The 15,860-nt window shown below is 37.6% G+C and overlaps 1 protein-coding gene across 11 annotated transcripts in view; it reads right to left on the bottom strand.

Annotated features, from left to right (window-relative positions):
* LOC138744666 (sperm-specific sodium:proton exchanger-like) overlaps positions 1–15,860 on the bottom strand; it is a 224,828-nt gene that overhangs the window by 73,048 nt on the left and 135,920 nt on the right. For all 11 annotated transcript variants that reach the window (XM_069901216.1, XM_069901211.1, XM_069901194.1 and 8 more), the window contains 2 exons: positions 10,779–10,958; positions 3,622–3,771 (listed from right to left, as the gene is read on the bottom strand). In XM_069901216.1, coding sequence (XP_069757317.1) covers positions 3,622–3,771; positions 10,779–10,958 — 330 coding nt within the window. The remainder of the gene's footprint in view (positions 1–3,621; positions 3,772–10,778; positions 10,959–15,860) is intronic.

Below are 15,860 nucleotides of genomic sequence, written 5' to 3' on the forward strand. Positions count from 1 at the left end.
CAAGCCTACTGTATGGGACCAGATGCCCCAGCAAAAATTTCAGGTGGATACAGGTTCAGAAGTTAGTGTTATTTCCACCCACCAGTTTTGACACACACCATCCTACCCTGGACCTGCAACTAAGAGCAGTTAACAGTTCCAATATTCTGACCTTTGGCACCAGGAAGATGAATGTCATTCGAGAATCATCTTTACACTTGCCCATTTATTATAGCAGCAGTATCTTAACCTTTGCTTGGTGCAGATTTTCTTCGGGCTCAGTCATTCCTCATCGACTTAAAAGGGTGCCGGCTAATAGATGGAACTACTTTTCAGACTATTCCTCTGGCAGACACCTGTACCCCTGCTCTGCACCTCCAAACATTAAGTAAACCAGTAGATGAATTCTCCAAGCTTTTGGAAGATTTCCCTGAGATTACTATTCCAAAATTTTCTGCTTCCACTGCAAAGCACAGTAATACTCACCGCATTTGTACTAAGGGCCCGCCTATCCATGCTAAAGTGTGTCACTTGCCTCCAGAGAAGCAGTGTTTAGCTAAGGAAGAATTTGCCAAGATGGACAAACTAGGCATAATTCGAAGGCCCGACAGTTGCCAAAATGGACAAATTAGGCATAATTCGTAGGTCCAACAATCCCTGGGCATCTCCATTACATATGGTCCCGAAACACAATGGAGGACAACGACCATAAATAAACAAAAGCTTTTAAATGTCCAATCTTAAAATCATGCTTGCATTCCACAATTATGCCAAATTCTCTTTTATTCCTTAGAATTTCAACAAAAGACATTATTATTCCATGAATAAAAGCTGAAAATTTGAGAAAATGCTCATGAGATCACACAGCATCAGAAATGTGAAAGGGCAGAGGATTATGTGTTTGATAATGACATAACAAATTGAAGTTCTTGAAATCACAGAGGATGATCTGTTGAAAGTGCAAGTGAATAGCGTATTTATCTTTTAATTGATCAAAAGAAAAAAGATCCTAAGAAATAATATTTTATTCTCTGTATACTTTTACTATACCAATGATCAAATAAAGAATTATTCAAAGTAAAGGAAGAAGTTGATTTTTTTTAACAATATTTTTGGTAATTGATCATTTTTAATTCCTCTCTCAATATGAATTCTATTCCAGATGTTTAAAATATGTTTCAATACGGAAAAATCTTTAGTTCCTTTAAACGACTCAGTATTCCACTTATACAAAATTAACTCTGGAATAATTTCACCAATTTTATTCATTTCTATTTGAATCCAAGTTGGTTTTTCATCCTGTTAATAACAGAAGGACAAAAACCACAATTGAACTGCTTTAAAATAATTCTTAAAATTTGGTAGTCTTCGTCCACCCTGATTAAATTTTTACATTAATTTTTAAACCAATTCTTGACATCTTACCTTTCCAAAGAAATGCACGTATTATTTTATTCAAGTTTCGAAATAAACATTCTGGTACTTGAATGGGCAATGATTGAAACAAATATTGTATCCTTGGAAAAATATTCATTTTAATACAATTTACTCATCCTATTAACATTATTGGTAAATCTTTCCATCTTTTCCAATTTTTTAACAATGGCAAATAATTTATTTTAAACAAATTACTTATATTTCTACTAATTTCAATTTCTAAGTATTTAATTGCTTCATTTTGCCATTTAAATTCTGTCAATCTTTTACATTGAGAGTAAATCCATATCCACCATAGGCATTACTTCACTTTTATCAACATTTACTTTATAACCCGATACTAACCCATACTCTTTTAATCTCTCAATATTTTAGCTATAATAACAGAAAATTTGGCAAAAACAGTGAATATAAAAACACCAGCAGCAACAAAACAACACCACATGTAAACAAATCCATGTGATTTAAAGTGCCATTGTAATTGGGTAGTAATGACCAGAGCGCATTAGAATGTTCAAGAGTTTTAGCCTTGTAGATGTATTGATACGTGTAGCGACGCCCTACTCGAAAGATGACACACATAAATGTAGTGTAGTCAAGTTAAGCTCCAAGTTTCATTAGGGCTCAGGCCTGACTTTTATACTTACACTGTTCCCACTGTGGCTCCCCTTGGCTGACATCACAACCCGCAAAAGCGGGTTTCCCGTGCATGGGCACTTTATTACATAACAATGCCCTTCCCCGTGCGCTGTCCTTGTCTGTTGGCTGAGCAGCAAGGCCAGCGCCATTTTTGGGTCACTAGTCTTTAAGCTGCCCTTGTCGTTCATTCATTGATTCACTTGTTGGAGCCAGTGTTGCTGCATGGGCTGCTGGCCTTTGGTTGCACTCACCACCCAGAGTGCCGGCTCGATTGCCGTGGTGGTGAGCTGCCACACGTATAAGACGGGTTTATGAAAAATGTTAACTCCAGGGATATTTTTTAGATAAAAAAATTTCTGCTGAAAGAATGCACAAAAATTTTATAGACAGTCATTTTGGTATCACCCCCTCTAATGGTGTCAACTGGTGTGGTCCGCAACTCCTTTGTGACACCAGTGAGGAAGTGAATAAGAACCCTGTCTGCATTGACCTCTCTATCTTTATCCTGAACACTGTTGCAGTCAAACTGAATCCAAGTTCAAGAAACAGCATCTAACATCCTGATTCAATACAGCCTCTTGGATTCAACAATCAATTTAAGAATTTCAAATAAGGAGCTATTCCAATCTTGTATCTCACATCAAGGGTGTTTTCATCTCTCAGCTTCTGGTACTTCAGATTTCATTGTCTTATTTTTATTTACATCCATAATTTGGTTTTCAGTAATTTTCACCTCCTCTTTTAGTTGGCTGCACCTCTGCTACTTCTGCCACTCACTCTTTCCTAGTCTCTACCTTATTATTGACCTTTTCTTTGTTTTCTTCATTCCTATTTCCCCCTTTGTCTGCAATTTTTAATAAATTTCATTTTGAAATTCAGTTTGAAACATTATTTCTCCATTCACAAATGCTATCTGACCAGCTGAGTATTTCTAGAATTTTCCATTTTTATTACAGATTTCCACCACCTGCTTGCTTTTCATCATCTTGCTTTTCAAATACAACCTGTGATAGTACAGACCTATCACCAATGTATATAGTGTATATAGTTACAGTATCTAGACTGTGCTTACAGCAATTTGCTGAGAGCTTAGCCACGCCTACTGTCTGGGCCTTAAAGGGTTATGTCCCAAGCCGGGTCAGATCATTCCGGACTGGTCGGCCACCTGTGAAGAGCTCCTGTCTCTTGCTAATAAAAGCCTTGGTTTGGATCAACAAGTCTTTGTTTGATTCTTTCGACGAGCTCTACACAACCCAAATTTGATTTTCCCAGAGCCTATCAATCCAATAAATATTATCAGATCTCCAGTGGTGGTCATCATGAAACTGCCAGCGTATGCATGGACTTCAGCCTCACTTGTGAATACAAAGCAACATCTTGTGTTTGTCAATTTAATTTCCTCAATCTTCCAGTTCTGCTGTACTGTTTATTGAGGAAATCTTGATCATGTAGAAAAGTAAATCTCTCAGGTGAAATTGTGAAAGGTAACCTCATTCTGATTGTTGTGCTATTTAACCATAACGACATAATCTCATATTCTTACAACTTTTTTCTTGTTATATTTACCTGAGAGATCACTCTCTGGTCTGAAATGTGATCAATAAGATTACTAACATCCTCTTCTCCAACGACATACCCTTTTCCAATATCATATCCAAAGCATAATTGTTTGTTAATCTGTTTGTTGAGAAGGTGTATGAAGGTCGGTAACATAATCTGAAAAATAACACATTATTCAGGATTAATGGGTTGTCGGCCTAATATGGATTTTGCTGCCCAATGCATTATTGGTCCATTATTTATGGAATCTTCCGAGACTGCATCTGCCATCTGGAATTGCTGATTTTTCTCTTCCGATGCCCATATCTTTTGATACAGATATGTAGATACAACTTTGTGAATCTGACAAGTGCCCAATGAGGCAAAACCTGAACTAGGACTCTGACAATTTAGGACACCTGGAAAGAAGCTAGAGGGCAGTATTTCAGCTTCTGTCAAAGTTGTTGAGGAATTTAACAATTTTTAAAGGTTAAACACAGGATTCTGCTGACACTGTGGTTAAGTGAAAAAACACACAAATGCTGTAGAAACTCAGCAAGTCAAACAGTGCCTTTATGTAGCAAAGGTGAAGATATATCACCAAAGTTCCGGGCTTGAGCCCTTCATCAAGGTGTGGGGGAACATGAGAGATGTCCGAACAAAAGGGGGAAGGGGGGTGGTGCAAATGAAAGATGATAGGTGGGGGAGGGGGAGGACCGCAGGAAGTGGGGGGAGTAGGCTAGGTGGAGAGAGAAAGGAAGTACGAAATGGAATAACTAGTTAAAGATGTGGGGGGGGGGAGGGCAAGCTAATTAGTGGAATGCAGTGAACTCAAAGTTCATGCCCTGGGATTGGAGAGTCCCCAGACAAAAGTGAGTTGTTGTTCCTCCAATCAGCAGGTAGACAGGGTGGGGTAGTGTGAAAGGCCATGGACAGACGTGAGCTTGAGAGTGTGACTCAGAATTGAAAAGGTTGGCTACGGGGAAGTTATTTTTGCTGCGGATGGAGAAGAGGTGCTGGGCAAAACGATCTTCTAATCTACGACCAGTCTCTCCAATGTAGAAAAGGCCACAGAGAGTGCACCGGATGCAGTAAATGAGTCTTTGGAGATACAGGTGAATTGTTGCTTCACCTGAAAGGTGTGTTTGGGACTTTGGACCGTGGTGATGGAGGAAGTGTGGGTGCAGGTATTACACCTCCTACAACCACAGTGGAAGGTGTCGGGGTTGGGGGGATGAGTGCACAAAGGAGTCACAGAGGTAGTGGTCCCTACAGAAGGCTGAGAGGGGAGGAGGAGGAGGAAAAATGTGTCTGGTGATGGGGTCCTGTAGTAAGAGACAATGGGTCTGCCCAGATGGTTAGGTTCATGTATCTTGGTTAGCAGGTAGAAATGGGAAGACAATGAAGTTGGTGACCATGAGGGGGGGAGGGGGAGGTGCCCAGAGTCGATGAGGTGAGAGATGGTGATGGAGACAGTGGCTTGATGGGTGATGGTGGTTCCTGTGGGAGGGGTTAATAGGAGGAGGTGTCTGACAGCTGTCAACTGGCCTCAGCAAGATATAGGTCAGTGCGCCAGACTACAACAGTACCACCATTGTCTGATAGTGAGGTTAAGGTTGCTGCAGAGAGAATGGAGGGTGGAGCATTCTAAGGAGGTGAGGTCAGAGTATGAGAGAGGGGTAGTGAAGTTGAGACAGTTAATGTCCCGGCGGCAGCTGGAAATAAAAAGATCCAGAGCGGGCAGCTGGCCAGGAAGAGGTGTCCAGGAGGAGGAAAAGGTCTTGAAGCAGGAGAAAGGATGTTGGAGAGTTGCGGCCAAGGTAGTGAGCCTGGAGGCAGAGGCGACTGAAGAAGAGTTCAGCATCACAGTGTGCGCGGAACTCATTGAGCTATGGACGGAGGGGGACGAAGGTGAGATCTCTGCTGAGGATAGACCACTCCGCCTCCAAGAGGGGAAGGTCAGAGGGGATAGTAAAAACCAGGCAAGAGTCAGAGTTGGAGTCAGTATGGTGGAGGGGAGGAGGGGGAGGGTTGGAGAGGTCCAACGATGGAGAAGTGAAGTTGGGGAAGTTGGAGGGATGTGTCTTTTGACACATATCTAAAAACAGGCAAAATTGAATATAAATTATTTAAAAAATAAAATCCCTTTAAATATAAATCAATTTGTGAAGGTTAAAACATATGGAAACTTATCCAAGTTACAATATAATTACTTCCTTTCCCATTCTATGATGGAGAATTCCCATCAACTGAATGGGATCTCTGATTCTGTCACAATTGTGACCAAGAATGAGGAAAGACTAACAGCATAATGGAAGCAAAACCCAACCAGGAAGTTTCTGCACTTCACTAAACATCAGATCCCCCACCTTTAATTCAATGTACTTACTACCTGCATGTGTTAACTGAATTTTCAATGAGTATCTCAGTTTTAAAATCCTATACATAGCATGCCCTTCAACCAGGAGCAAATGTTAAATGCACTTAAATTCCACTTTATGGGAGGAAGGAGGTGAAGAGGGATGGCATTGGTGAAAATACTGATGAGTCATGGGTAGATGGAGGTTAGCGTTAGGATTATTTTAGCGTCTGGATTTCTGATTCTCAGCCTAATGGCAGGTCTTACACTGGATTAAAAAATATATAGATATAATTGAGGTTCTCAAAGAAAGAAAATGACAGACTGGTAAAAGGTTCACTGTATTTACAAGCATAAAGAACTTTACATGTATTGAAAAGAAAACTAGAATCTAATGATCAGCAATTCATAAAAGAATAAATTCAGAGAACAGTGAGAATCTTAAGCCAAGCAAGCTGCACTCCATATATATTTGAGACTGGATAAATCATGAAGTAGAATTAAGGTTTATACCAATTTTGGAGCGAGTCCAATGGAACATAAACATGAGCTTGAACTACTTGGCCAAAATAACCAGTTTTTGAACAGTATGTTTGCTTTCTCCATCAAGGAGTTAACATCTCAACCCCAAAATACTCATCAAAAATTCAAATGAAGCAAACTGAGAATCCATTGGGCACTTCAATAAACCAGAGGTCAGTGTGAAATTCAGTCTTATAAACTAGAACAGAAAATTAATGTTTTAAATGCATGATAACCATAAGCTATGTACAGTAATCAGTTAATGCACTAAATTAGTGAATATTATTATTCACAGATAAATGTTCCTGCATGTTCTTAATAAATCAGTTGTAATTTTCACTGAATGTGTAGGTCATTAGAGATGCAAATATATTGTTTTTTATAATTTTTTAATTTAATACTTCATTATGAACCATGTTAATAACAATATATATAAATATTCATCATTAAAATATACACAGTGACATTTTCATTTCCCACCCCTTCCTCCCACCCTCCCCACCCCCTATAACTTAAAGCAAGAAATGAAAGGGAAAAGAAGAAAAATAAACAATAGAAGAACACAAAAGAAAAAGAAATAGTCATCCAAAATTTCATATTCATGTTTTCGTACTTGTATCTTATCCATTTAAGAGATGGAGGTCCAAAATTGGCGGTTTCTAATATACTCTATGTATAGTTCCCATATTTGTTCAAATAAAGTATATTTGTCTTTTAGATTGTAGGTAATTTTTTCTAATGGAATACACTTGTTAATTTCTATGTACCATTGTTGTATTTTTAAGGTTGCTTCCATCTTTCATTAAGCACTTCTTTGCTGCTGTAAGCGCAATCATAATAAATCTTTTTTTGAGCACTGTCTAATTTTAGGCCTAATTCTTTGTCTTTTATGTTGTTTAACAGGAAGATTTTTGAATATTTTGGTATCCTATTTTTTGTAATTCTATTTAATATTAGGTTTAAATCCTCCCAAAAAAAATTTCACTTTTGGCCATGTCCAAATTGCATGTAATGTTGTTCCAATTTCTTGTTTACAACAGAAGCATCTGTCCGATATTGTTGGATTCCAATCTTATAACTTTTGAGGTGTAACGTATAATCTATGTAGCCAATTGTATTGTATTATACAAAACCAAGAATTTATTGCATTACTTAGGGTCCCTGCACATAGATCCTTCCATGTTTCATTCTTTATTTGTATATTTAAGTCTTTTTCCCAACCTTGTTTGGGTTTATATATTGCTTCATCATTTTCCTTGTATTGCAACTTGCTATACATGTTTGAAATAAATTTTTTTTACTATCACAGTATCTGTAATTAAGTATTCATAGCAGCTAATCTCAGGTAATCTTAGACTAGTTCCTAACTTTTCTTTTAAATAGGTTTACAGCTGATAGTATGAAAATATTGTACCATGTGATATTCCGTATTTATTTTTTAACTGTTCAAATGTTAATAAATTATTTCCCAAAAAGCAATCTTTTATTCTTTTAATCCCTTTTCTTACCCATTCCTTAAAAAAGTAAATTGTCTATTGTAAAAGGAATTAATGGGTTTTGCGTTAGTAACATTTTTGTATTTGATAATTTATCATCTTTCGCTCCAGAAGTATTCTCTTCCATATTTTTAGTATATGATGTAGCACTGGTAGATCATTGAGTTGGACCAGTTTTCTCATCCCATTTATAGAGTAAATGTTCAGGGACTTTTTCTCCTAATTTAGATAAAAATCTGATAGACATCTTAACTGTGCTGCCCTGTAATAGTTTTTTGAAATTTGGTAGCTGCAATCCTCTTTGTTTATACACCCATGTTAATTTTTCCAAAGCCACTCTTGATTTTTTTATCCTTCCATGAAAACTTTTGTATTAATTTATTTAGTTTCATTAAAAAAAATTCCCGTTAAGGGAATTGGTATTGTTTGGAACAAATATTGCAGCCGTGGAAATACATTCATCTTGATGCAGTTTACTCTCCCTATTAATGGTAAATCTTTCCATTTCTCTGAATCTTCCTGTATTTTTTTAACAGTTGGTAATTTAATTTATACAAATGATTTAAATTATTATCTATCCTGATACCAAGAGAGTGTAAGACCTGTGATTGCCATTTAAAAAGGGGGTTCCTTTTTACATTTTGTAAAATTGACTTTGTTCATCTGCATCACTTCACTTTTATCAATATTAACCTTGTATCCTGATTTCGCCTCATATTCTTTCAATTTTGTATATAACCTTTTTATTGATTTATCTGGGTCTGTTAAATATACTATATCATCTGCAAACAAATTAATTTTAAATTATTCCTCTTTTACGTTTATTCCCTTTATTATAGGCTCCCTTCTTATCAGCTCTGCCAATGGTTCTATAGCCAAAGCATCCCTGCCTTGTTGATTTACTCAATTTAAAGTGGTCTGAAACATATCCACTTGTTATCACTTTTGCCAAAGGACCATTTTACAGAGCTCTAATCCAATTAATAAAATTTTCTGGTAATTTGAATTTCTGTAGTCATTTAAATAGATAATTCCATTCCACCATGTCAAAACCTTTCTCTGCATCAAGAGCTACTGCCACAGTTGGTGTTTCATTTATTTGTGCTGTATGGATTAAATTAATAAATTTACAGATATTATCTGCCGCTCTTCTATTTTTAACAAATCCTGTCTGATCGAGCATCACTAATTTCGATACATAGTCTGAAAATCTATTCGCTAGTAATTTTGCTATTAATTTATAATCCATATTTAGTAAAGATATTAGTCTATATGAATCCAGTGACAGCAGATCTTTTCCTGTTTTTGGAATAACTGTAATTATTACCATTTAACAAGTTAGACAAATTCTGGGTCTCTTCCACTTCATCACTTCGTTTTCTCATGTCTGCCATAGCACTCTCCATTCTTTGCATTTTTACATCTGTCTCTTGCATGGTTTTTTTTTTAAATAGTACTGAACTCAGCCATTACTGTTTCCATTAGAATCTTTATTTGACTGTAAAATATTCCTTATCAATCATCTGGTTCTGTTTTTTACTTTGCATTTTTTCTTATGTCTTTATCTTCCTCTTGATCTTCTTTCTCCAGCTCCATTTCTTAGCTTTGTGTTGATCCTGCTCTTATCGGTGTCTTCTCCGCGGCCTCTCCCATTGCCGAGTCAGCGTCTTGCTGTCGCCATCCGTTCCCACTGGCGTCTTCTTTACGATGCGTACCGCACATGCACGAGGCATTTCTTTTTCAGGTTCTGCAAGCCAACGTTCCAGACCATCCCGGGGGATGTCGCCGTCCAGCTGCCCGCCTACCGGCTTCACCGTTTAGCCCATCCTCTTGGGGAGAGCTCCCTGCTCCTCTTTTTTCTCCAGCGATTTCTTTATCTCTTCTTTACTTGTCATTGTAGTCTTTTCCTTCTTTGGAGTCACCTTCAAGTTCTTATACTTTTTTATCTTGTGACCTTTTTATGTTTTTCTCTGCCTTGTTTTTCCTACCTTTTTTTCCAACTTTCTCTGTGGAGGGCTGGTTTTCCCTAACCAGCCATTACTCCATCACGTGTCCCCTCCCATGCAAAAATATTGTTGAGAACCAGAAGTAAACTTTAGTCTAGTGATTCCCAAAGTGAACACTGGCATCTCCTTGTGGGCAGTGGAAAGATCCAAGGGGGCAATGAGGGGAAAAGGGACAGTTAGAGGGAGGTGAGGAAAAAGGTGGGGGGGGGGGGGTGCTCTGAATGTTCAGTCTTGTTATTATTCAGTTTGCTGCAAAGCTTAATGAAGAAGCCAGTGCAGTAATTTTCTGGCCAGTCTTGGGGTGGCAGTAGTTAGTAAAATAAACAGCGATAAGGCATTCTGACAAGAGCTGGTCTCTGTGGCTGCTATGTCGTGCTGGTGTCACTACCCTCCACTCAGCCCAGCCACTACCCCACCCCCTCAGCACCACCACTTCACCCCCCCTCAGCACTGCCATTACCCCCTTCTCAGAGCCGCCACTAGCCTCCACCCCCCCCCCCCAGCCCCATTGTATGGGATTGTTCAGGAGGAGGCCGAAAAAGTTTGAGAACCACTGCTTTAATCAATTAATAAAGCAGTTATTGGCATCCTGATAAACACCAGTTCTGATTGATGTTCCCAAACATATGAACCTAATGAAAATCATCAAAAAGCCTTGATTTCTCCAAAACATCAATTTGCTAAAAGATCTAAAATTAGAGGTCTGCATCATATTCCTTTTAACATACATTGCCTGCATTTCCCTAATTGTAGTATCTTAATCTTGCAATATTTATGATCTACCATTACAAAGAGACTTGCCTTTAAAAGTCGCAAAACTCTGGCAAAGCGTATCAATCTGAAAACTCGAACTGTTCGGACCTTGTGCTCACTGTGTTGAAAGAGGTGATCAATTATGATATCAGCTGTTGCTAATATGATGATGAACAGGTCAAACTGGTTCCAGTGATCAAAGATATAGCCTTTACGCACAGCAAGAATCTGAAATACATACAGATGCTTATTATTATACACCTATCAACAAGAGATTCTCAATATTACTTTATTGAGGGATAAAATGTGTTTGCAAATATTTTTGAGTGGATATATTCCTTCCAAAAATATACTAAACCCTTCCTACCTCATAAACCTCTATTTTTATTTTGTCCATGTGCCTGTCTTAGTATCTTAAATGCCCCTAATATTTCACCCTCCACCACCACCACTGGCAAGGCATTCCAGGCACCCACAAAGCTTTGTGTAAAAAAACTTACTCCTGATGTCTCCCCTAAACTTTCCCTTCACTTTGTATATATGTCCTCTGGTGCTTGCTATTCCTGCCCTGGACAAAAGTTGCTGGTTGACTATCTTACCTATACCTCTCAGAATCTTGTAGATCTCTATTAAGCAACCTCTCATCCTTCATCGTTCCAAAAAGAAAAGTCCTAGCTCTGCTAAACTTACCTCATAAGACATTTCCCAATCCAGGTAACATCCTGGTAAGTCTTCTCTGAACCCTCTCCATAGCTTCCACACCCTTCCTTATTATGAGGTGACCACAACTGAACAAAATGTGGTCTCACCAGAGATTTGTAGAGCAGCAACATGACTCTCAGCTCTTAAACTCAATCCCCCGACTAATGAAACCCAGTATCCCTTAGGCATTCTTAACTATCCCATATAATTTCTATCCTACAAATGTTCTATCCCATAAAATGATATATTCACTGCAAAGTTATTCAGCAGTAAAGCTATTTAAAGATCATGTCCTGGAGTAGGTCACAGGTTGTCTTTGGGAAACTGATCAATGTCTATCTGCTTTATTCAATCATTCTCTTCACCTCTCAATCCTTCATTGATTTTTACTCAGGGAGTGATTTTGCCACCCAACCCTACCTCCCGTCAATCAAAATCACAATATTAATCAACTCCACATAAACTCTTTCCAGGTTCCTTTTGACAAACATCTCCAATCAAGGCCCTGATATTTGGGCATTCTCCTCAGTCAAATTTCTAGTTTGCACTGAACGCCCATGCCTACACCAATTTTCAGATGTTCTCGACATACTCCAAAAGTCCTCAATCACCTGAAGCACACCCATGTCTTGGCCTGGATTTTCAAATAACACAATGACAACTTGTGGTGTGCTGAGGTAGCAGCAAGCAAGCACAAAACTCAGAAGACTGTACACCAGTTCATACTTCGGTGGCTCCTGTGTGACTGGCTCAGGAGGGGCCAGCTCAGGTCTATATTCGGGTCGGCTGATTGACAGCCGGCCAGGTGGAGTCAGCCCTTAGGTGGTCTTCCTGCAGATACAGAGATCACCCCCTGCAGTAGGCTGGTGGTCATATCACCACACAACTAAATAAGCCCTGGGATCCCTGAACACCCAGACTACATCACCACCAGCCCTCACTCCCCACTGATTCTCTGACCCAATTCAGTTCCTGATGCACTAATGTTTTTCACTCACAGGCCAATTTACAATGTACAATCAGTATTGCCCATCATATTTGGCCTTGCTGTTGAATTTTGCTTGCATTATCCTATGAGGAAATTACATTTTACACTGGCATTGGAGGTAAATATCTAGGTCAGAGAGTCCAACATTAAAAATTAACAATCATCCTTGGAAATGATATTAATGATTTTGAACGGGAAAAAATGCTTGTGTATGGATATTATTTCAATCAACTGTATCACTGTCAACCCTCTGCAATAAATAAGCCATTTCTTGTAACTATGCACTTTTTCAAAAAAAATGTTGAAGCACATGCAGTGATTGTCCCTTCATTCCACATGAAGGAGTCATCTCAGAATACCTTTTTGACGGAAAGTTTGCCACTTTTGATGTTTGAGTGGCCATTACACTAACAGAAAAGTACAGTTAACAGGTAATCCTGAGTGTCCCATTTGACTAAATACTAATTCCAATGAGCTCTCCAGTTTGCAGCTGTGCCTTTTTTTTGCTGTCATACCCTTATGCCATTCTGTGTGCCTGAAATTCATTCTATAAAACATAGAAATTACCTAAAATTACATAGAATCACAAGAAACCAAAAGCTTATCTGTATCAGATCACAATATTTGATTAAAAGTTCCAAACTCCAGCATGTAGTTCTGTCACTGACTTGAAATATTCACTTTTTCTCCTCATAAATAATACCTATGCTGCTGAGAATTTCAGCGTCTACATCATTTTGCTTTTGATTAAGAACAGATTGCTGAATTTTATAATCCATAATTTTTACCTTTAAATGTTACAAATTATTGTACCCAACATGACATATTTTTGGAATGTATTTTTTTTTTAATACTGTACATCTAAAAAGAACTGACTGCACAGTGATAAACCAATGTCTTGCAAGGTAGCAGGGTGGTAGAAACACTTCCTCGCAGCACCAGTGACTGATGCAATCCTGACTTTGGGTGCTGTCCTTGTGAAAGTTGCTTGTTCCCTGAAGCATCCAAGGGTTTCCTTTGGGTGCTCTGACTTCATATCGCAAACAACCAGTTTTGAAGGTTGGTATATTAATTGGCCATAATAAATTTCCCCTAGTCAGCATGGTTGGCATAACTGTTAGTGCAACACCTTTACAGTCCCAGTGATCAGGACAGGGTGTTCAAATCCCATGCTGTCTGTAAGGAGTTTGTATGTTCTCTCTGTCTGTTTGGGTTTTCCCAAGGGCTCCAGTTTCCTCCCACCATTCGAAACGTATCAGGCGTGTAGATTAATTCTTTCTTTTTCAATCATATTATAAGTAAACAATACATGAAGAGAATAGAATACAGAATCGAATAGTAAAAACAGAAACATCAATATATTGCAATACATAATACAATGTGAAACATAACATATTGAATAATATTATTGTGACAGAATATAGATATGTTTTTGGTAGATAAATTGGGGCAAGGTTTGTTAGTGTAGGTCACATAAAAACACTTTAAAACAGATCTTATTTAAAATACTGGAGCTCTGCTCATGCTAGACATGTTGAGGCCATAGTCTTTGCAAAAGCTTTGGAGAGTGCCCAAGAGACTTCATTAATGGACTGTTGTTTACAAAAGGGCAACAGATGAAAAAGCTTGTCAGAGCTGAATATCGTCTGGAAGGGAACTTGCTGTTCTAAGAGGATCATGTAGTTTTGCAAGCAGAGTGAGTCAAACAGGCTTTCTCTCTGAGCACGGGAGAGGGAGAGAGAGAGAGAGAGAGAGAGAGAGAGATTTGTGTTCCAGGACCTCCACAACTGATTCCTTTTTAATCAGCCACTTATCTCTTTCTCTCAGAGAGAAAGCCTGTAGATGAATTAGGATCTTTCCATTTAAATAAAATGGCTTTGCTGGCCAACAGTGTAGTAAAGGCCACAACCCAATGTGCAGAAGTGGGAACTCGACCGAATTCTGGAACTATAATGCCAAAAATCGCTAAACACCCTACACAACTGAGACATTAGTATGTTCACAAAGCATTAAAAAAAACTCAACAATATAACTAACCATTTGGACAGGCCTGGGACTTTGCTAGATTGAAAAGAGGAAATGGCTTTAAAAGTTTCCATTTCTGATATTGGAGCTTCCAATAAAAGTTGATCATTAGAATAAATTTTAGGAATAATATTCAGTCATTGCAGGAATCTATCCATACTTATAGTATTATCAGGAAATTGAGATTTATATAAATCAGAATAGAAATCATGAAATTCCTTATTAATTTCATCATGATCGCATACAATAATGTCATCTCTTTAAGAATCTTAGGAATCTGTCTTTTAGCCATAGCTGCCTTTAGTTGTCCAGCTAATAATTTACTTGATTTATCTCCATATACATAAAAGTGGCTTTTTGATTTAAACAATTGTCTTTCAATAGGATATGTTAATAATAAATCATATTGTGTTGGGAGTTCTACTCTTTCATTATAGGGATCCATATTATGTTTCCTCGAATATTCTCTATCAATTTCTTTAATTTTTTTTAACTCAGTAATAACAACTGTTCTACTGTACATTTCTTTAACCCTGCTGAATAAGAACTTACATGTCCTCACAGGTATATCTTAAATGTATCCCAAATTTAGGCTTGACAATCCCTCAGTTGAATTTGTTTTAAAAAAATGGAAATTTTCTCCTTAATAAAGTCTACAAGCTTCTCATCTTGAAGGAAAGTTGAATTGAACTGCCACTGCTGAGCTTCAGAAATGGCATCAGAAAATTTAAATGAATTTCAAGGGCGCATGATCGAAAACAGCAATTGCATCATATACACAGTTCATTACCAAGGGAACCAGAAAAGTTACAATAAAGAAATAATCAAACCTAGAATAACTATGATAAAAAAGAGAAGTCTTTGTCCTTAGGATGCAAAGGCCTCTATATATCAACCAATCTATAACCAATCAAAAAAGACTTAATAGAAGTAGATTTAAGAAGTGACTGATTATAGGAAGACCTATCAATCATGGATAAGACAACAGTTAAAATCTCCACCCATCATCAGTATATATTCATTTATATTTGGTAAAGAAGCAATCACCTTCTTTAAAAAACCCAAATCGTCAACATTAGGAGCATATTTTTTAACCAAGGCAACTCTTTTATTATTCAATGTACCTGTAAATATTAAGAATCTTCCCATAACTGTTTTAAAATGCACAAAGAAAACTTTAGCATCAATAAAGATCAATACACCTTTAATTTAAACTGAGACAAAATGAAATTGTAAACCTCTCCAGAACTTTAAAACCCGATTTTCATCCTCTTTGTGAATATGCATCTCTTGCAGATTAAAAAGACAAAAAATATCTAGTTTCAAATTCTACATTTCAAAACAAATACACAAGACTAATGTATAGATCAAATAACATCCACATATTATATTAATTAAAAATAACACCAAGGAAG

This window comes from Narcine bancroftii, chromosome 1 (assembly GCF_036971445.1).
Source record: "Narcine bancroftii isolate sNarBan1 chromosome 1, sNarBan1.hap1, whole genome shotgun sequence".
In the NCBI taxonomy this organism is placed as follows: Eukaryota; Metazoa; Chordata; class Chondrichthyes; order Torpediniformes; family Narcinidae; genus Narcine; species Narcine bancroftii.